Source organism: Dermacentor variabilis, chromosome 5, assembly GCF_050947875.1.
Source record: "Dermacentor variabilis isolate Ectoservices chromosome 5, ASM5094787v1, whole genome shotgun sequence".
Lineage (NCBI taxonomy): Eukaryota > Metazoa > Arthropoda > Arachnida > Ixodida > Ixodidae > Dermacentor > Dermacentor variabilis.
In genome coordinates, this window is record NC_134572.1 from 42,478,331 (window position 1) to 42,501,354 (window position 23,024).

The 23,024-nt window shown below is 43.4% G+C and overlaps 1 protein-coding gene across 10 annotated transcripts in view; it reads left to right on the forward strand.

The window, feature by feature from the left end:
* The first annotated feature begins 17,175 nt into the window (after nt 1-17,175).
* LOC142582481 (protein capicua homolog) overlaps nt 17,176-23,024 on the forward strand; it is a 99,824-nt gene continuing 93,975 nt past the window's right edge. For 7 of the 10 annotated variants that reach the window (XR_012828446.1, XM_075692252.1, XM_075692260.1 and 4 more), the window contains exons 1-2: nt 17,528-17,647; nt 20,254-22,490. Coding sequence is in view for 9 of the 10 variants with exons in the window: in XM_075692252.1 (XP_075548367.1) it covers nt 20,486-22,490 (2,005 nt within the window). In the remaining variant the exon portion in view is untranslated. The other 3 variants (XM_075692253.1, XM_075692254.1, XM_075692255.1) reach the window with 3 other exon arrangements.

Here is a 23,024-nt window from a genome sequence, read left to right on the forward strand (position 1 = left end):
GTTGTGGAAAATGAGAGGTGGTGGAAACACCCTAGCCCAACAGTATACATGCTACAAAAGATAAATGAATGCCCTTTCTGCTTGCAACAGAATTAAGTAAATATGTAATCAGATAGGAATCACTCATTGGTTTATTTTCAGGAAAGATTATTAGGCAAGGGAGACAGAGTGGGCCACGATAACAGAGTGTTGTGCAAAGCAAAAAGACTTGATATCTGATATGTGTGCATGCTCACTGGCTAGCATTAGATGTGTGCTACAGATGTGCACATTCCAAGAAAACTGTATTCCAGGACCAGAGGGCATATATAGATGATGTCAATTTTTTTTTTACTTAGAACACTTAAAAAAAAAAAGAAGCCTATAAAATTTACTCTAATCACGTCACTACAGGAGAATTATCTGCCCGGGAGAACATCATTTGCAAGAAAAACCACAGCTATCTATTCACAAATAAACTAATTACGTTAATTGACTACTTAATTGCAAATTTTATAGCTCATGTTTATATTGGAAAATTCAAAGGAATCACCATAAAAGTCTATTTATGTGTTCCTACATTCAATATGGCCATACATGAAATAACGCTTCAAATTATTTGTTCAACTTGCCTGATTACTCAAGTGGTACTGCGAAGTGCAGCTCTCTGTATGACATAACCACTGCGTGACTTAAAAGTGTTGTCTAAAATGCAGCTCCTGCCACACTTCCTTCTTTCCACGAGCCGATTCCTATCAGCACTTTGTGGAAGTCCCAATTGGTCACATAGTCACTTCAGCAGCAGGGGCTAGACAGACTGCTTCATCATGCGATATGGTGAAGCTTTACTTTACAACACCTTACTACAGAGGTTGCACCATGAGCCGTGCTTCGCAGTGCCATGTGCACAATCAGGCAAATTCAGCAAACCATTTTAGACCAGTTATTTCAATCTATGTGGCCATTTTGAAATCTAGAAACATGGAACTAGACTTTTACGACGATTCTCTTCAACTTTCCTATATAAGCATGCACTCTAATGTTTGTAATTAAGAAGTGATCTGATTAGGTTAATTAGTCAATTGATTGCTTTGGTATTTCTTGCAAGTGATGTCTGCATGGACTCGTAACTCATCTGTAGTGAAACAGTTCAAGTTAATTTTATAGACTTTCTTTTTAAGTGTTCTAAGTAAAAAAAAATGCTGTATCATAGCCTTTGTGTCAAAAACATGGACACGAAATACAGTTTGACAAAGACCATTTGGCAGTACCTTTGAGGTTCAAAACTTGTTCAGCTGGACTTGGAAGCGCAATGTCTTTGCCACTCAGTTGTGGCATGAACATAGTTTCATGCTGCATTTAGTAGGTCTTTGCATCTCATTAACTACTGCTAGCAGTGCTACATGTGTTAGCTCTAATGGGCGTGCGGGCGATATTCATTCTTTAGTCACAAGTTTGTTCACAAATCAATTATGTTCTGCCTGTTTACTACAGACAAGTATAAGTACATAGGAGAGGGAAATAGTTGAAACTACTTCCCACAAGAATTGTGGTTTACTGTGGTGCAGTCTGCTATGAAAGACGGGGAACTCTTGGTTGCCAAACCAGAACAGCCTGTCTGTGCAAGGCCAGCACATTCCTGATGAAGACTACACATTCTACTTACTCAGCAGTGAGAAATTCAGTAGTGGAATGAATAAAAGGGGAAACAATTATCCAACAATTCCTATGTTTTTATTGATTTTTATACTTCCTTGTTTGTACACAGAATTTACAATATAACTGACAGAACCTACAGCCCTGAGCTAGTTTAGGTCCAATAAAAATTATACGTAGAAAAACATTATTAACAGTTTCATACAGCATAATGAGATTGCATGCATAAGGAAATTATGTAACACTTTAGTATGCACAAACACTAATAATATGTTTCAATAATTTTCACAACTGCAACAAAGCAAAGAAAGCTCTGGCAAAATAGAGGAAAGAAAGAACGGGACACCCTTGACTTGCTATAAACATACCCAGTGCTTAAACAACAAACTTTTATGCATTATTAACAGGCAGTAGTGAGAAATATGCAAATATGCTTCCACTATTTTCACTAAATAGCAGGGAAGGCCAGTTAACTCAAGATTATGCAGTAGTTTCCTAGTAGTTGAAGGCTTTGCTAAAGTCTATAAAATATGCATCAATTTGTCCTTAGTGATCTAATGCAATTAAAAAATCGTGTACATTGGCAAGTAGTTGAGTAGTAATAGATCTTCCCTTGATGAAGCCGTGTTTAAATGGAGACAAATTTTTATTGCTATACAAGAAAGACCTTGTATAATCAGCTATGACGTATTCCTCAAGTTTTGAATATCGCATTTATCACGTCGTGTTTCGCGATTGCGCAAGTCTAAAAGAAATGGTAATCCTGGCAAAATTGCAGAGTTCAATGATGCCAAGAAGGAACTTCGCCAGAAACGAACATCTGCCAAGGATTTCTACCATGCTGTTATTTTGCCAAAATTAATGAAAACAAACCCTCGCATGTTCTGGAAATCGATAATGCCAAGTAACAGCACAACTAACAGTTTAGTTGTTAAGGACGTTGCAGTTTCAGATTCACCCACGATGCTTCCGCTTTTAACACCTATTTTCATTCCGTGTTCACACAGGATAACTCTTCACTTCCACCTTTTAGCTGTGACTCATACCCTCCTATTGAAGACATCGTCATCTCTAGTTAAGGTGTTCTGAACATGATCCTCCATTTAGATACTAAAAAGAGCTGCGGCCCAGATGAAATACCCAATTCCTTCCTCATTCGCTACTCCCTTTGGACAAGCAGATACTTCTCCGTTATCTTCCGTAAATCATTATCAACTTCCACTGTTCCCCAATCCTGGAAGCTTGCTACGGTCATTCCGATATACAAATCCGGTAACGCTCAACATCTGCAAAACTACAGACCCATTTCATTAACTGCCCACTCATGCAAGTTACTCGGACATATAATTTTTAAACACATCACGGAATTTCTTGAAAGCCACAATATCCTATCCAATTACCAACATGGTTTTTACTACCCAAATAATCGAATTCACGCACGATATTTGTCAGTCATTAGATTTAGGCAGACAGATTGACAGCATTTTTGTTGACTTATCCAAAGCTTTTGACACCGTCCCACACCCAAAACTCCTCTACCAAGCTTAACTCCATTCTAAATAACCCTTCTCTAGTTGGTTGGATACATAGCTTCCTAACCCAGCCTTCTCAGTCTGTGCACTTTAACGGCTCTATTTCCTCTCCTGTCAGTGTTTCATCCGGCGTCCCACAAGGTTCCGTTTTAGGCCCGCTTCTTTTCTTATTATATATTAATGACTTGCCGCATTGCGTGTCCGTTAATATTCGTCTTTACGCTGATGATTGCGTCCTCTATCATAGTATTAACACACCAATGGATCATGATTTACTTAATGACTCCTTTGCAAAATTTTGTAGGTGGTGCAAGGAATGGAAAATGAACATTAATTTCTCTAAAACTGTTTCCATGTCCTTCTCCAGGCGCCCATCTCCATCACTTTTCACGTACACTTTCCATGGTCAAGATTTAAAAAGAGTAACCGAATTTAAATACCTTGGTCTTCATTTCTCCCATGACATGTCATGGTCCAAACACACTGACATCATATGTAACAAAGCTTTTAGATGTCTCGGTTACCTCCATCGTTCATTGCGTAAAGCTCCAAAGGATACCAAACTGATGACGTATAAAACACTTATCCGCCCCATTCTTGATTATGGCTGCATCATATGGAATCCTCATAAGAAATCCGATATTAAAAAGTTAGAATCAGTCCAAAAGAAATCAGTGCGCTTCATTTTTCGCAACTATAGCCGAGATTTTTTCCCTTCTTCCCATTATACAGCTACAGGTCTTACAGTTCTTTCATCTCGCCGCCGCTTAGAATGCATGAAATTTTTACACACGCTGATTCATTCTGAGCACCTTGTTACACTAAATAATTATTTGAACTTTAGTCCACCTTCTATCACTAGGAGTTCTCATAATCTCAACCTTATCCCTTTCTTTTGCCGAACGGAGATGTTCAAGCACAGCTTCTTTCCATTGGCCATTGAACTCTGGAATTCACTGCCTGGAAGCATCCGGTCTTTACCTACGCAGGAATTTTTGAAAACAATTACATATACTTGATATTCATATTTTTTGTGCCTGTATCTCGTTTTCTTGCTTTCCCTTTTTTTCTTTCTTCACTGCCCACTCCTGCAATAGCCTCACCGAGGCTGCAGTATGTATAAATAAATAAATAAATAAATAAATAAATAAATAAATAAATAAGCAGAAGTAATGGACACGGGGCTGTAATTTGTCATGTTAAGCTTATCACCTTTCTCAAGAATCTGAGCAACATGCACCGTCTTCCAGTCTGTAGGAAGGTCACTAGTGTTTAAAGAATTATTTAAAATATTAGCCAAGTATTCTGCAATCTGCGCAGCAAAATGTTTCAAGAATGCATTAGGGATACCATCTGTGCCCGCACTTTTTTTGTCATTCAATTTATGTATCATAGACAGCACCCCTTCACTTGTTATCACTGGTATATCCGACATGGAAATTTCCATGGCTTTCAAACCAATGTGGAAAAACATTGTGAAAGTATATATTAAATGCACAGCTGCATTAGTTATAAGCTGCATTATTTATATGCTGATCATTTATTGTAATTTTTTGCATGGATTCCTTTGTCTGTCTGAGATAATGCCAAAATTTTGACAGATCTGTTTTAAGAAATTCAGGAAGTGAAAAATTGAAATAACGATGCTTGGCATGTTGCAGTTTAGTTGCCAGATGATTTTTCAGTTCCATGTAAGCTTTCTTGCACATATTCTGTTTCTTTCTCATTCGTTTTAATTTACATTTAGCGTGTATGCTTTCTCTGCTAACCAATGGGTTATTGCATTTTTTTGTAACCTTTCTCATAGGTATGAAATTTTCAATACAGGAAAACTCAACTGTTTTAAAATGACCATGTGTATTGTTTCGTACCCTTCATCGACGCTACAGATGTGTTCTCTTCGAATTAATTCTGAATATGCCCAATTGCAACATTATTTGATATTATAGTGGCACCATTTTCAGGAACAGAAAAATAGTGCTTTCTTCGCTTTGCCATCGCTACAGTCAATGCACATCGGTCTGACAAGCCAGTCATTTAAACCTTCATTCTGCTAATTCATCATCATGCATGCTCCGAAAAATTCAGCTTGTTTAAAATGCCCCTTTTGAGATTTTGATAAACTGTACTTCATAATGGGCAGTATGAGGGAAACTTGCCAATTTAGTAAATACTGGGATGTCAACACTGTTTTATATTATTGGTGAAAAAGGCTGTTCATTACTTGGAACTATTGGAGCAATAGTCAATATTCGGTTTGATTAGCTTTTGGCACTATTCGATTCATAGTCAATAGTCTCAAAAATTACTATTCGCACATCCCTACTGTGCAGTGCTTGCTCCAGTTTGTCGATGATACATCACCTAGCATGACCACCACAGCATTTACTCCAGGGAAGCAGTAAATGAGCAGCTAAATTGAATCAGATGCTTTGTGGTGCGGTTGCCTTTATTTGCCCCACTGATTACACTACCAGGCCCTGCAAGTTTGCTTTTCTTTAGGGGAGAGGGGAGTGCAGAAAACATCACAGGAATACCACATCAGTTTGCCACATCTTTTATTCATTCATTCATTTATCCGTCATTTTCTCTCTTTACAGAAAAAGAAAAGGCAAACGCCAGTACAAAAGCAGATAGCCACTGGTTCAGCACTTTGACAAAGGTTCATACCCTAAATTTATTTGCCAACAACATTCCAAGATCACAAGCACATGATGACACCATTTCATCATCATTATCATCATCATCATCATCAGCCTGGTTACGCCCGCTGCAGGGCAAAGGCCTCTCCCATACTTCTCCAACAACCCTGGTCAGGTACTAATTGTGGCCATGCCATGCCTGCAAATTTCTTATTCTCATCCGCCCACCTAACTTTCTGCCGCCCCCTGCTACGCTTCCCTTCCCTTGGGATCCAGTCCGTAACCCTTAATGACCATCGGTTATCTTCCCTCCTCATTACATGTCCTGCCCATGTCCATTTCTTTTTCTTGATTTCAACTAAGATGTCATTAACTCGCGTTTGTTCCCTCACCCAATCTGCTCTTTTCTTATCCCTTAACGTTACACCTATCATTCTTCTTTCCATAGCTCGTTGCGTCGTCCTCAATTTGAGTAGAACCCTTTTCATAAGCCTCCAGGTTTCTGCCCCATAGGTGAGTACTGGTAAGACACAGCTATTATATACTTTTCTCTTGAGGGATAATGGCAACCTGCTGTTCATGATCTGAGAATGCCTGCCAAACGCACCCCAGCCCATTCTTATTATTCTGATTATTTCCGTCTCATGATCCGGATCCGCCGTCACTACCTGCCCTAAGTAGATGTATTCCCTTACGACTTCCAGTGCCTCGCTGCCTATTTTAAATTGCTGTTCTCTTCCGAGACTGTTAAGCATTACTTTAGTTTTCTGCAGATTAATTTTTAGACCCACTCTTCTGCTTTGCCTCTCCAGGTCAGTGAGCATGCATTGCAATTGGTCCCCTGAGTAACTAAGCAAGGCAATATCATCAGCGAATAGCAAGTTACTAAGGTATTCTCCATTAACTTTTATCCCCACTTCTTCCCAATCCAGGTCTCTGAATACCTCCTGTAAACATGCTGTGAATAGCATTGGAGATATCGTATTTCCCTGCCTGACGCCTTTCTTTATTGGGATTTTGTTGCTTGCTTTATGGAGGACTACGGTGGCTGTGGAGCCGCTATAGATATCTTTCAGTATTTTTACATACGGCTCGTCTACACCCTGATTTCGCAATGCCTCCATGACTGCTGAGGTTTCGACAGAATCAAACGCTTTCTCGTAATCAATGAAAGCTATATATCAGGGTTGGTTATATTCCGCACATTTCTCTATCACCTGATTGATAGTGTGAATATGATCTATTGTTGAGTAGCCTTTACGGAATCCTGCCTGGTCCTTTGCTTGACATAAGTCTAAGGTGTTCCTGATTCTATTTGCGATTACCTTAGTAAATAGTTTGTAGGCAACGGACAGTAAGCTGATCGGTCTATAATTTTTCAAGTCTTTGGCGTCCGCTTTCTTATGGATTAGGATTATGTTAGCGTTCTTCCAAGATTCCGGTACGCTCGAGGTCATGAGGCATTGCGTATACAGGGTGGCCAGTTTCTCCAGAACAATCTGTCCACCATCCTTCAACAAATCTGTTGTTACCTGATCCTCCCCAGCTGCCTTCCCCCTTTGCATATCTCCCAAGGCTTTCTTTACTTCTTCCGGCGTTACCTTTGGGATTTCGAATTCCTCTAGACTATTTTCTCTTCCATTATCATCGTGGGTGCCACTGGTACTGTATAGATCTCTACAGAACTCCTCAGCCACTTGAACTATCTCATCCATATTAGTAATGATAGTGCCGGCTTTGTCTCTTAATGCATACATCTGATTCCTGCCAATTCCCAGTTTCTTCTTCACTGTTTTTAGGCTTCCTCTGTTCCTTAGAGCATGTTCAATTCTATCCATATTATACTTCCTTATGTCAGCTGTCTTACGCTTGTTGATTAACTTCAAAAGTTCTGCCAGTTCTATTCTAGCTGTAGGGTTAGATGCTTTCATACATTGGCGTTTCTTGATCAGATCTTTCGTCTCCTGCGATAGTTTGCTGGTATCCTGCCTAACGGAGTTACCACAGACTTCCATTGCACACTCCTTAATGATGCCCACAAGATTGTTGTTCATTGCTTCAACACTAAGGTCCTCTTCCGGAGTTAAAGTCGAATACCTGTTCTGTAGCTTGATCTGGAATTCCTCTATTTTCCCTCTTACCGCTAACTCATTAATCGGCTTCTTATGTACCAGTTTCTTCCGTTCCCTCCTCAGGTCTAGGCTAATTCAAGTTCTTACCATCCTGTGGTCACTGCAGCGCACCTTGCCGAGCTCGTCCACATCTTGTATGATGCCAGGGTTAGCGCAGAGTATGAAGTCTATTTCATTTCTAGTCTCGCCGTTCGGGCTTCTCCACGTCCACTTTTGGCTATGCCGCTTGCGGAAGAAGGTATTCATTATCCTCATATTATTCTGTTCTGCAAACTCTACTAATAACTCTCCCCTGCTATTCCTAGTGCCTATGCCATATTCCCCCACTGCCTTGTCTCCAGCCTGCTTCTTGCCTACCTTGGCATTAAAGTCGCCCATTAGTATAGTGTATTTAGTTTTCACTCTACCCATCGCCGATTCCACGTCTTCATAGAAGCTTTCGACTTCCTGGTCATCATGACTGGATGTAGGGGCATAGACCTGTACAATCTTCATTTTGTACCTCTTATTAAGTTTCCCAACAAGACCTGCCACGCTCTCGTTAATGCTATAGAATTCCTGTATGTTACCAGCTATATTCTTATTAATCAGGAATCCGACTCCTAGTTCTCGCCTCACTCACTCGCCTCACTAGATAACGTTCTAACGTTAAACGTTGCCAGGTTCATATTCCAATGGCGGCCTGTCCGGAGCCAGTGATTCTTAGCACCCTCTGCTGCGTCGCAAGTCTGACCGCCGCCGTGGTCAGTCGCTTCGCAGCTGCTGTGGCCGGGGTTTCTATTGTTGTGTTCATATAGGAGGTTGTGGCCAAGTACTGCACCAGGGTGGCCAATCCTGCTCTGGTGAGGGAGTGCGTTACCGGTTCTGGTCACCGGGATCAGGCCACACTCCAGGCCTGTTTGTGCAATTTTATCAACACGCGGATTTTCTTTTTCTTTTTTTTTATCCGGTGGAAAATTGCCGGCACCGGGATTCGAACCACGGACCACTTGCACGCGAGGCAGGTTTTCTACCTCTACGCCACCGCTGCACCTTGACACCATTTATACATTGATCATTGCGCTATACTGACACAAATCACAAATGTGAATTGAGGTGGGAACATCTTGGTGCATGCCTAAAATGATCACTGGCTTCCTTCTCTGCTGGGTTCTGGAGGTGTGCATTTATGCAGGAGCATTCTAATCCTGTGCTCACAGCTTTGCCCATTTCCTGGCACCTTTTATTTTCCTCGCATAACTAAGCCTGCAATACACTGAGGCTTGAAGTCCCCTTACAAATTTACATGGCCACATACTCTCCCTGAGCTTTTACCTATGTGGGTCTCTTCATAACAAACCACCACCAGCTTGGCATTACCGTAACCTCATCTTGACTTCCATGATGAAGGCTTCCAATACAAGTGTAACTGTTTAGAAAGGGAAACACTCCACCACTAAACACCAGTGACTGCACATAACGATTAACTTTGTGCTCCTGTGACACATATGCTGCATGTCTTTCAGTTTGCCACGCACAACCCTTATGATGAACTAATGTGTTGGGCACACATGTATTCTGGCAGCTGATCACCACCGCCAGATGTGCAGAAAAGGCGACGATGGCAGATGCTATCCTAGTATTGGAACATTGTGAGTGCCCTTTTATGCATATTTCTTGAATACTGCTTCCAAATGGATTTGGCGGACTGGAGCAAACAACATACACAGGAGTTTGGATCCCATAAGTGGAGTTGCGCAGGCTTTTCTGCTAGTTTTCTGCACTTGGTGTGTAAACTAAACACAAAACTTAATGCCCTCCTACAATTAAGGCACCTCGATTCTCATATGGCTCCTTTTATGTTTCCGTGGTTCATGGTCTACAGAGGCAGACATCCTACTTTTTGTCTTTACAGGCATATATGCATAGGTAGTCATGGAGGCATCGAATAATCAAGGAGTACAGGAGGCATACGTGAATACCTTCGGAAGTGTCTACAAAGATTCCACATCTACCTTGCTTCTCCACAAGAAAACTAGAAAATTATCTTTCAAGAAAGGGGTCAAGCAAAGAGGCACAATCTCTCCAATGATATTTCCTGCATGCTTAGAAATAGTATTCAAGCAATTAGACTTTGAAGGCTTAAGAGTAAGGATCAACAGCAAATATTTCAACAACCACTGGTTTGCAGACAACACTGTCTAGTTCAGCAACACTGAGGATGAATTGCAACAAATTGCTGAGGTCCTTCACCGAGAAAGGTTAATAGTAGGGCTGAAGATTAATATCCAGATGACAAAGGTGTTGTTCAATAGCTTGGCAAGGAAACAAGAACTCATGATTGTCAGTCAGCCTCTAGAGTCAGTGCAGGAGTATGTTTATCTCACAAGAGACCTTGATCATTAGAAAAAAATCTGCAGAATAAAAATGGTTTGGAGTGCATATCGCAGGCATTACCAAATCTATACTGGGAGCTTAACACTATCATTTAAAAGAAACATGTACAATAATTGCATTCTACTGGTGTCAACATATGGGGCAGAAACTTGAAGGTTAACAAAGAAGCTCAAGAACAAGTGAAGGACTGCGCAAAGAACAATGTAACGAAAAATGTTAGGCATAACGTTGAGCAGTGTGGATCAGAGAGCAAACAGGGATAGCCGATATTCAAGGGCAGATAGTCAGCAGACCATCAGAGTTGCAGTATGGGTGCTGAAGCAAGGGAAGTGCAGTCAAGGATGGCACAAAATTGGGTGGGGTGATGAAATTAGGAGTTTTGCAGGCACAAGTTGGAATCTGCTAGTGAAAGAGAGATTTAATTGGAGATTACTAAGAGAGGCCTTCGTCTTGCAGTGCACATAAAATTAAGCTGATGATGATGCATAGGTGACCAAGTCTTGAGAGCTTACTGATGCTGCTCCTGGTATCGATAGGAGATGTAGTACAATTCATTACACCACAAGTGATACATAAAACACAGCCTCAGCTGCATGCAATGCTCATACACTGTCTTGAGCACAAAAACTGCCACATTCAACTCTTTTGCTACACAATGCCACCCACAAAGAGTGCACATCAGGCTTTTTCTTTTATACCAAAGCCACTAATGTGTGTGTGTGTGATAACTTTATTTGGAATCCGGCGATTGGGAGACCCGGGCCTGGGGCCGCCTAGATGACCACTGGGAGCTGCTTCTCCCGTGCGGCTTCCTTGGCTCGCTGGACGGCCCAAAGTTGGTCTTGGAGTTCTGAGCTGAGCAGCATGGCCGACCACCGTGCCCGTAGATTTTCTGGGGAGACTGCCATTTTATTTTGGTATATTTCACATCCTCACAACATGTGTTGAAGGGTGGCTCTAACAGACTTGCATAGCTTGCACATATCGCTCTCGTATATATCGGGGTAAAAAGTTTTTAGTTGCACGGGACTCATATAAGTTTCTGTTTGTAGTTGCCTCCAAGTAACGGACTCAGCTCTGTTCAGTTTAGTGTGAGGCGGTGGTAATACTCGCCTCCGATTTTGATAGAATTTGGTAATATCGCTAAATCTTTTTAATATATCTTTTTCTCTCCAGATTTCCTCCTCCGCATTCTCCTGACCGATGGAAGTCACTCTTTGCTCAGCTCGGCGAGTAAGACCTCGGGCTTCGCGGTGTGCTACCTCATTGAGGTTGACTGCGGGAATGTCTGGAGTCGTATGCGCTGGGAACCAGAGCAATTGCCTGCCGTTCTTCTCTGCATCGGAGAATTTTGCTTCATTGACTCTGATGATGCGCCATGCCTCAGGAGAGATCCTACCTTCTGCATAATTTCTAATGGCCGCTTGAGAATCGCTAATGATGTACTGAGCATTCGTGGATGGAGACCAATGCTAGTGCAATGGCTACCTCCTCTGCTGTCTCAGAATGTTTAGTATTAACTGATACGCTTGTAAGGGGTTTTTGGGTGTGATCTACGATTACTGCTACATAGCTATTTCTGTCTGGGTATTCAGCCACGTTTACGAAAATTGCTCCGTCGTCTGACCCAAAGCTTCGGATAATTTTCTCTGCTCTACTCTTGCGTCTGCCGTCGTTGTAACCTGGATGCATGTTCTTGGGTATATTTGGTACTAGGAGTTTGTCACGAATTTCTCTCGTTATCATTCTCTTTTCTCCATATAGATTATGGTAATTCATTCCTAGTTTGCTTAGTATATGCCATCTTGTTTTGGTTTTGGTTAGTTGCTCTGCTTGAGATGTTTGTTGTGCTTCTATGAGTTCGTCCAGTGTGTTGTGGAGTCCTAACTTTAGCAAGAGATCCGTGCTCGTACTGATGGGAATCCCTAGTGCTAGTTTGTATGCTTTTTTACCATGTTGTTAATTTTACGCCTTTCAGCTGCAAACCAATTGTGGAAGGCTGCTATGTATGTGATCTGACTGATTACGAATGATTGTATCAGCTGCATGATACTTTCTTCCTTCATACCTTCGTGCTTGTTAGTAATTCGTTTGATTAATCTCATGGTGCTTGTTACCTTTGTGTCTAACTTCTTTATGGTTCCCCTATGTGTGCCTTTGTTCTCGATTACCAGACCCAGCACCTTGAGCTGGCTGACTGTTGGGATATTCCGCCCGTTCTTGGTGTGTAGCCTGATTTCCTCATGAGCCTTGTTTCTGTCGTATCCTTTGGGAGGCCTGCCTCTAAGTGTGGGGCGGTACAATAGAAGCTCAGATTTCTCTGCAGAGCATGTGAGGCCTGTTCCTATGAGGTGTTCCTCTACTGTGTTAATTGCAGTCTGGAGTCGTTGTTCTATTGATCCGTCGCTGCCATCACAGGTCCAGATAGTAATATTGTCCGCGTAGATTGTGTGATTCAGGGATTCTATGTGATTTAATTTTTCGGGGAGTCCCATCAAGACGAGATTAAACAGCATCGGCGAGATGACAGCGCCTTGCGGCATGCTGGCCCCCCCTATGTCGATCTCGGGCGACTTGAGCCCTCCGACGGAGATGACTGCTTTCCTATCTGATAGGAAGCTCGATGTAGTTATATGTCCGTTGCCCTAGTCCTACTCATTCGATGTTTTCCAATATGGTTGCGTGGTTGGCATTATCGAAAGCTTTTTTAAGATCAAGGCCCAAGATGGCCCTTGTTGAGTGTGTTTTATAAACGATTATCTGATGCTTAAGTTGGAGCATCGCATCTTGTGTCGAAAGATTTTTGCAAAATCCTATCATTGTATCTGGGTATGTGTTATTATCCTCTAAGAAGTTGTCTACTCTGTTTAAAATTACATGCTCCATTAATTTTCCGATGCAGGATGTTAGGGAGATTGGTCTGAGGTTGTCGATCTCAAGCTTTTTACCAGGCTTTGGAATGAGCGTTATCGCCGCTTTCTTCCGTCGAGCTGGCATTTCTCGCTTTACCCAACACTTGTTTATGTATTCTGTTAGTTTGGCTATCAATTCATCATCGAGGTTCCTGAGTGTCTTGTTGGTTATACCATCCACGCCTGGGGCGGATTTGGTGTTTAACTTTAGTAGGGCCGTGCGGATTTCTGCCTCCATGAGTTCCTCGTGTAATTTTGCGTTTGTATTCCCGTTGTAGCTAAGATAGATGCAAGGGGATGCCTGTGTTAAGTATTTCTGCTGCAGTTCATTGAGAAATTCCTCTTCTGTGCCCTCATATGCGTGTATTAACTTATTAATGGCTTGCATGTGATTTTTCTTGTTATTGTCGTGGTCAAGCAGGAACCTGAGCATGTGCCAGGTTTTGCCGGTGCTTAATTGTCCATCCATGGAATTACATATCTCGTCCCATTGTTGTTTGGTAAATTGCTTAGCATGTTTTTCTATTTTTTTGTTGAGGAGCGTTATGCACTTTCTTAACTTTCTGTTATGCTTCTGACCACTAAGTCTATTTTGAAGCGACTGCTTAGCTTCCCACATGCGGAGAAGTCTGCTGTCGCATTTATCCAAGTTAGATTCAGGTGTTGCTATTTTTGTGGCAGCTTTGATGTCATCACTGAGCTCCTTAGTCCATTGTTCTATGTCTGCGATTGATCGTTGCTGTGTCGTCTCTCGCGTTCTCTCGCCACTAATGCCTGAAAATAAATTTCCTGTAGGAATTTAGCTTATAAATGACTGCCCTTGCAGCTCATTTTGTGCATACATGTCAGTGCACAGTCGCTGAAATGTTAGTGCTGAGTCATTCACTTCTAGCATTCAGTCATGTCAAGCATCCAATAAAGTTGGACGGGAAAATTGGGAAGTCTTTAGTGAACTTCAGCATTGATTGCTGAAGTGCTGGGCTAGTTGGTTCCACATGGCTTGTGGTGGTAAACAATGCAGAAAACAAAAACAGAGGAGCACACAGCTTTGCATGGATATTTATATGTGAAATGCCACATTGCTAATTGCCTTTTCTTCATAATCATGTCACAGGTTCTGGTGCAGCCATTTTAATTTTCTTCTACCCTTCATCACTGTGTTAGTTGCTATGCTGCAGCGAGCGAGACATTTGACAGGCTGTAGATAGAACCCCTATCTAGGTGCTTGTATACAGTTAGTATGAATATGTGAATATTGCTGTAATGTATTTAAATATTAGCACAGCCTTCTTGTTCATGATGTCATGCTGGGTCACCTGTGCATTAGTAAAATTTCATTCTAAATTTTCTTTCCCTTTCATGTCTGTTCATAGTAGCTTTATGTCACATGGCAAACGCACATAGTGAAAGACTGTAATGGGTCGCTATCATAAGGTTACTGCTGCTGACAAGAGCAGACAAGAAAACACAACTGGCACTTGTCTCGTGGGCCCAAGATCTCACCCCCGCCTGGGAGCCACGCTAGGCCTAGCTGCCCTAACTTCCAACCCCGCAGTGGCAAATAAATTTGTTTCTCTCTCTCTCTCATAAGGTTACACGTAATTCTGTTACTTAGCTCACCTCGCATAAAACAAAAGAAAATTTCAGTTTCCAAAGTATCTTTGAGAAACAGTTTTGAGCATGCAGCAAACTGGAACTGCAATACTATGCTGTCCTCATGAGCATAGCAGCTTACTGGATGGATGTATCTCACAGGGGAACTTGATACATTCATCCAGTAAGCTTGTATGCTTATGAGGGCAGCTTTGCATTGCAGTTCCAATTTGCTGCATTCTCAAAACTTCTTCTCAAAGATACTTTGTAAACTGAAATTTCCTTTTGTCTTATGCAAGGTGAGCTAAGTAACAGAACTACATTTTCAGTACCATCATTCTAAGCTATTGCTGCTTGAGGTGCATCAATTGCAAACATTCATCACCATCAGCCTGTTTTATGTCCACTGCAGGACGAAGGCCTCTCCCTGCGATCTCCAATTACCCCTCTCCTGCACCAATCAATTCCAACTAGTGCCGGCGAATTTCCTAATTTTATCGCTCCACCTAGTCTTCTGCCGTCCTCGACTGCGTTTTCCCTTTCTTAGTACCCATTCTGTAACCCTAATGGTCCAACGGTCATCTAACCGGCGCATTACATGACCTGCCCAGCTCCATTTTTTCTCTTGATGTCCATAAGAATATCGTCTATACCCGTTTACTCTCTGATCCAAACCGCTCTCTTTCAGTCTCTTAATGTTGTGCCTAGCAACCTTTGTTCCATCGCTCTTTGCACGGTCCTCAATTTGTTCTCAAGCTTTTTTGTCAGTCTCCAAGTCTCTGCCCTATATGTCAGCACTGGTAAAATGCACTGATTGTACACCTTCCTTTTCAATGATAATGGTAAGCTTCCAGTCAGGAGCTGACAATGTCTGCCGTATGTGATCCAACCAATTTTTGTTCTTCTGTGAATTTTTTTCTCATGATCAGGGTTCCCTGTGATTAATTGACCTAGGTAAACATACTTCTTCACAGACTCTAGAGGCTGACTGGCGATCTTGAACTCTTGTTCCCTTGCCCAGCTATTCATCATTATCTTTGCCTTCTGCATAATAATCTTCGACCCCACTCTTACACGTACTCTCTCTGTTAAGGTCCTCAGTCATTTGTTATAACTTGTCTGCACTGTTGCTTTTTCGTAATCTATGAAAGCCAAATAGAGAGGTTTATTGTGCTCTGCAGATTTCTCGATAACCTGATTAATGAGATGTATGTGATCCATTGTAGAGTATCCCTTCCTGAAGCCAGCCTGTTCCCTTGGTTGACTAAAGTCCAGTGTTGCCCTTATTCTATTGGAGATTATTTTGGTAAATATTTTATATAATACTGGGAGTAAGCTAATGGGCCTATAATTTAGTATTTATCTACTTATGTAACAACTGCATACTACATGTAACCTTATAATAGCGACCCATTATATATCTTTTATTGTACAGGATGCTCCGAGGCCTTCGTCAGGTTAAGGAAAGGGTGTCACTATTATTATTGGCATCGCGGGCCAGCGTCTTCGACAAACTACATGCAGTACCTTAACAGACGGGTCACTTTTGGTATTAACTTCCAGATTTACAAGCTGCAAAACATACTGTACTGCGCAATTTCCGGCAGTTTTGGTATTAACACTACTCATAATGTAACGTTTAATGAAAACTGCACGAAATTTGCTTTTCTGTGTCGAGGATTTTGCGAGATGACGGATTTCTTCGAGAAAAGATCGAACCATGTTGTTTGTAAGATTAATGAGGGAAACTCAATCCGCTTGACTGTTGGCAGCTACTGTGCTGCTATCTCGCCCCAACGGCTCCAAAGTGCAGCTAATATTTAATACTAAGGGCCACCAACTAGCACACTTTCGCAGATAAACGCTGAACGATAGGCATCTAGGTTATTTCCCACTGTAGGGCCCGAAGGTGCGCGCTGATCCCCTTCGGCAAATACGTCCTCGAGTTTCCGCCGCTTCTTAAGAAACAAGACTGGGGTGTAATGAAATCCCCTGCTCAGATGAAACAATGCTGTCTAGGAGCGATCGTCTTCTGTCGGCTGGATCCCCCCCTTCCATTTTCAACTCAACAACACACATTTACCCAGATTGTTGCTGTGCTGGCATCGAGGTTTAAATTTAGCCTTTACGTATGGACGTGCGGGCACATCGCTGACTGTCGGCGTTTAGCACGCGGATGCGAGAAGCTAGCGTCGTCTACGTCACCACGGACGTAGAGTCGTAGTAAACGAAACACTAAAGAGAAAAGGGCAATTGCTTTTACCCTTGGAAGGAAGTTCATGATATCATCAACGCACACCACTCCGCAGCCAAATATCGCCCATATGGCATTTCTTCTCGCCCATTGGCCGTAGTAGATGACGTCAGTGTTTCCTGTGTGCACATGCTGTAAACGCACAGGCCCTGGGCTAGACGGACCCGCGAGCTGCCAAGGTGAGTCCGATACGTGCTTTTAGTCGCTTGCTTGGGACTCCGACGCTCATGCAACGCAATACGAGCAGCGGTCACTATTTGTTGCACTCGCATAAACATTCATAGCATTTGCGAGCACTGCACCTATTAAGGTTATTTTTCGGCCTCCGAGAATAAACAATGTGAAAGACCCGTGGGTGCACGACTCGCCAATCGGATGACAGAAATTCTTTCTATGGGTGGCACGTGACCTGTGTGAACCAATGGTGAGCAAGCACAGTACTAGGTAACCACTCATTCACCATTTTTACAGGGCTTGGTTATGCCGTGCACAATTGAAGTAATTTTGTTTCGTCCTGTTTTACAAGCACAGTGACATGCTTGGATAGTAGCCTTCATTACTCTTCGCGAAGGTAAGCCTAGGCAATTTTCGCCAGTTCGAAGGATTGTCATCCGGCGGTGGTCTGTGTCATTGTGCGTGGTTGCTGCTTGTGATGACATTTGTGCCGTGTTTACGGCATTATATCTTAGGGTAATTGCATTCGAATTATGCTCTTCCCTGCTTGCGCAGCGGTTACTAGTTTAGTGATCTTGAGTGTGCACTGGTAGCGTTTGCATCTGCAGCGCGGCAAGCGTGCAATTGCGACTTGTTCTAGCGTGCCCCCTCAGCTCTCGGAGTGTGCATGCAGCGGCAGCTTGGGAGAAACCCATATCGTATCGCGACAACTTTCGTGGCGTTTAAGCTACTTTCTCCGCTTGCATTTGGATGACACCACCGTAAGCTTCGTTAAGTGAGAATAAACAATGTTTTAATGTCACAGCACGGCGTGCAAGGATGTTTTGTCAGCTCAGCTGGCAGTTCCTATCGCTGCTGTAGCCCTTGTGTTTTATTTGTTTGTTTCCTGCGTGCGGATATGGGCCCGTTGTATAACACCTTGTAGCGTAGACACAATGCCGCTTCTAGGAACGTCGCATCTGCTGTTTTTTCGCCGTGAACGTTTAGTCGGTGGCCTGAACAGTGATTTTCATGCGCGAGGTAATAGATGGACGCTGCAAAAAAAAGCGCAGGAATAGTTTTTGAATAGCTCGCGCACGCGCAACGATATCGTTAACCTGTAGAGCTGGTTCCCCCTTTGCACGAAGCTCTCTTGCATCTTTTGCACGCCTGCTTTGTGCCCGTGAAAGAAAACTTTTGCACGCGCTGGTTTGCAGAGCTCGCAGCATAGTTCAGAGCCTCAAAGTGTGCTCGGAGTTGGTACGTCTGCCTTTTGCGGTCGCAATCGTATTCCTGTTGCGTGCTGTGCGCACGTTTATGGTGGACAGCAGCCGCTAATGTTTTACAGAATAGCTTTGGCGTAATAATGCAAACTTTAACCGATCAAGCTCGGTTAAAGCGTTGCAACTGTAGAATTGCTGCAGTTGGAGTCTAGTAGAGTTTCGTTTATAGAATGCACGTAGCAGCGTTTGGCTGATTTTGGTTATGCAATAAGAGTGCTTGTGTTAACTCAAATGCTTGCATTCCTGCATATACCTGACACGAGTTGGTTGTTGTGAATAGCCTGAACAATAAGTTTGCCTCTGTAATGTAGATATTTTTGAGGTGGTTGTAATAGTCGTCGCAGTATAACTTGCGGTGACTTTGTGCTCTTGCAAAGTCTAGCGAGCACACACAGTAAATGACTTAAATGTGCAGGTTGGTTTTAAGAGCTCTATTTGCGGAGATCTCGTAAAGAGCATGCATCCATGTCGACATTACGACGCACGAGTGGCTTTTATTTTTATTTCTCTTGCAACAGGTGCGCTATCTTTTAGTGTCGAGCCTTTTATCAGTCGTGCGTAAAAGGCGCCTGTAATATTGTATGTCCAAATTAATTACAGACTGCTAGCACACTTTGCACATGTGCTTGGTATTTACAACTTTTGCATGTGCGCACACGTAGCATTTATTTACGATAGCGTTGCAAGACTTCAAAGACGTGATGATGCCAGTCTTGGTGTGTTTTGCGTGGCACTTTGAAAATATTCTAATGTTCCTTTTCTGTGTCTATTCCTCTGCACTGTAATTACATCCGTCTTTAATAACACCACCTGTAGTAAGTAGTTACACTTTCCTGTGTGACTGAAATAATTTGTATTATTTCTGAGACTGTTCATAAAATGAGTCAATATTTTCTAGATGACTTATTTTTCTACCTTGCTTCGCTGCTTCTCTTACGCACAACGCTAGCTTTTAATGACAAGGTTCACGCATGTGCAGAAGCACAAGACAGTGTAGTTTCTTACATTTTGTTTGGTTTTTATATGTTGTCACAAGTATGGCCACATTAAAAGACACAATTACACAGGAAGCTAAAGGCTTGAAGTGATGAACATTATTAGAACAAGGAATGTTGCTGGCACCAGCATTTCAGCAAAGGGTCTTTGTTTTCATTTGGGCAGCAAATGATTACCTTAGAGTTTATTATAAAGCACTGGTAAGGAGAGCAGTTGCAGCCCTGACGAAGACAAGAGTCCCCTTGTCAAAATGTTGGCCCAAGCAATATTTCTTTGTTCTGCAATTGTCCATCAAGTATTCCTCCTTGTAATTTTAGGTAGGCAGATATACATTGCTAGTGACATTGCACTGATGACACCAGCCGTGGTTGCTTAGTGGCTATGGTGTTGGGCTGCTGAGCATGAGGTCACAGGATCGAATCCCGGCCACGGCGGCCACATTTCGATGGGGACAAAATGCGAAAACACCCGTGTACTTAGATTTAGTTGCACGTAAAAAAAACCCAGGTGTTCAAAATTTCCAGAGTCCCCCACTATGGCATGCCTCATAATTGGATTGTGGTCTTGGCATGTAAAAAACCCTTAATTTTTTACACTGACAATGTCGATACTTCACAAATAGGCCGGGAGTCAATCTTAGTCAACTGTTCCCCCTATATAAAATGCTCCCCTAATTTCTCTGTCTGCTCTCGTTTATTCTCTAACTTGTAGTTTTTTGCTTAGTACCTGCTCTGTGTTCATGCAGGTGAAAGTGGCCATGCCTCAAGAACTTCATGGCATCATCAGGAACTAAGCAGCCACCATGAAAGGCCACCAGCTTGAGTGCAAGGTCTGCAGCCCTGGATGCCTTAAGGCTACTCAACTGTGTTCCTTCAAGTCTTTCAGGAGAAAGGTCATACCCAATGTGGGAAATTTTCCAGAGATGAGTGCAAGTTGTACTGGCCCATTGTAACGAAGTGTCCAAAAGCCCCGCAACCATGGAGAGAGACCTGAGTACATATCAGGGCTCACTTGACTTGAAGCGAAAAGCTGAAGAGAAGCTCCTTTTGGAAGGGCCTACAGTGGTGCAGAATATCGACCCTTCTTACTACCGCAAAAAGTCGGCAGAGTCGGGCTTTGATGAGGAAGAATCGAGGCTAGACGAAGAGTTGAAGAAGGCAGCCAGCAAATTGCCCAAGAAAAGGAAGTTTGACTTCGACTTCAGTGATGCAGACGCTACCTTTGGTAGCAGAAACTGCAGCAGCACAGCAGAACCCGTGCCTGGTGTAGATCTTCGTGACTGGAAAAGCCACCGAGTTTTAGTGCGGCTCAATGACTTGTATGTGCCGGCTGTGATCAAGGATGTTGCTAGTGACCGCGATGTGGTTGTTCAACTGGACAGCAGTCAGCATCAGTTGTTTCGTGTTCGCGATGTATTTGACACAGCACGGCTAGATGTGATCGGTGACCACAGTCCCTCGCCAGGTCAGGTGACAATGGGTATGCAGTTGTGTGTACGTGTAGAAGACAATGTGTATGCCGAAGGGATTGTTGCAGAAATCCGGTCGCGCCCTCCGGTTCAGTACTTTGTGCGCTTCATCAAGAGGCCCAGTGGTGTTTCATGTGATGGCATGTGGGTAGCGCGTGCAGGCTTGCGACTTAGGCAACCTCCCTGGTGGGAGGACATGGAACTTGCCTCTTCTGTGTCGTCGTCTCCCATGTTTCAGCGAGAACCGGTGCCTCTCCTCACACCACACCTAGTTGAATCCAACTTGGCGTCTCTTCCACCGCAGCAGCCCATCATTCAGCCACACAGTGTGTCGGTCATCACAGATGGCATTCACCGGGTCATGCCAGTGAATCTGGCAGGCAACCTTGAGGTGGACAGAGCACTTGATTCGGTGGGTGCACCAAGGGCTCGCAAACTTACCGTGGGCAGTTCTCCCACTGCCGTTGGTGATGAAGATTCTTCAGATGATGACCTTAAGACAGGTCGTATTGAGTTTGATCCCAATCCCAGCCCATCACGTCTCAGTTTCTGTCAGGATAACCTTACTCCTCGCTCACGGCTGGCTACGTCATCTTCTGCAGAGTTGCGTGTGCTGACTCCTCGTTCGCCTGCTGCGCAGCAGAAATACAAGAAGGGAGACATTGTATCTACCCCCAACGGCATAAGGAAAAAATTCAATGGCAAGCAATGGCGACGTCTCTGCTCCAAGGAAGGGTGTACAAAGGAGTCGCAGCGACGTGGCTACTGCTCACGGCACCTCTCCCTCAAGGGCAAATCTGGCACAGCCATGCGCAAAGGCAGTGCACCGGCTGCGACATCATCATCAACTCAGCAGCCACCATTTCCTACTGGGGCAATGCGTACAGGCACAGGGAGGGAGTGGGAGGAGTCATCACGAGAAAGCATCAGCGGTAGCCCTGGTGACAGGGCAAGCAGGGTACAAGGCCGTTTTGACTTGGATGAGACGGAGGCTGCAAACATGCTTGTTTCACTGGGAAACTCTCGGTCGGCCACACCATCTTCTTCAGCAAGCCCACCGGGCAGACCTGAGCTCTTTGCACCCATTCGACATGCCGCTTGGCCTCCCGATTCCCATTCTCCTGAGGGTGCCTTCCGGCCAACTACAGTGGTTGTGCACAGGCCGAGGGTGGTAAAGACCTCCGAGCCTGTCTCTGTGATTCAGCACTCACTGCCTCCAGAAAAACTGATTGGTGAGCCTCAGACGACTGCAGCCCAGATGGTCTTACTCCAGCAAGCACTGCAACAGGGTCGGAGCTCACTCAGCGAAGCACTGCCTACGTACAGTGCCATACAGGTGGCACCACCAAAGGATTTGCATGCTGGCATCAATGGTCAGGTGGCAGTGGTTTTACAGACACCACAGCAGCAGCAGCAGCATCCAAGTCCAGCCCATCTCTTGCCTGTCATGCCTGTGGTAACCTCCAATGGAGAAGCACAAAAAGGCGAACCTGCCTTGGATGCATCCGGAAGCGGTGAGTCCTAAATATTTTGCGAAATTATTCTCTAACATATTGCATCATAGCATGGTACCATTCATAACTTCATCTGGGCCCTGCATTGCAAACCGAGAATTGCGTAATGCGACTCTAATTTTGCTTGGTCTATTCTTGCCATGTGCACTGAGTGAACCTAGTGTTATGGTGGGGGAGGGGGTGACAAGCTGCTTAAGCCAGCTATAAAACAAACATTTTATAGAATTGAATCCTGCTGCCCTGGTCTTGCTACACATTTTATTGGTGTTCTCATGTCTATCACAGACTCGCTGAAAAGGTCCCCCTGAAACATGTTCTGAGCATAGTAAGGAAATGTTGTTGATTTGTTAAGAAGGCTCCTGGTGAACATGTGAGCGAAGCATTATTGAACTGCATGCAGCAGGGAATTTAAAATATCAGGTCAAAAGCAGTAAAAAAGTGTTTGCTCTTTCTTTCACAATGTCATAATGTAGCTTCGTTACACGCAGCTGAACCCATAACAGCTATTTTGTGGATGTGAGAACATTCTCGGTA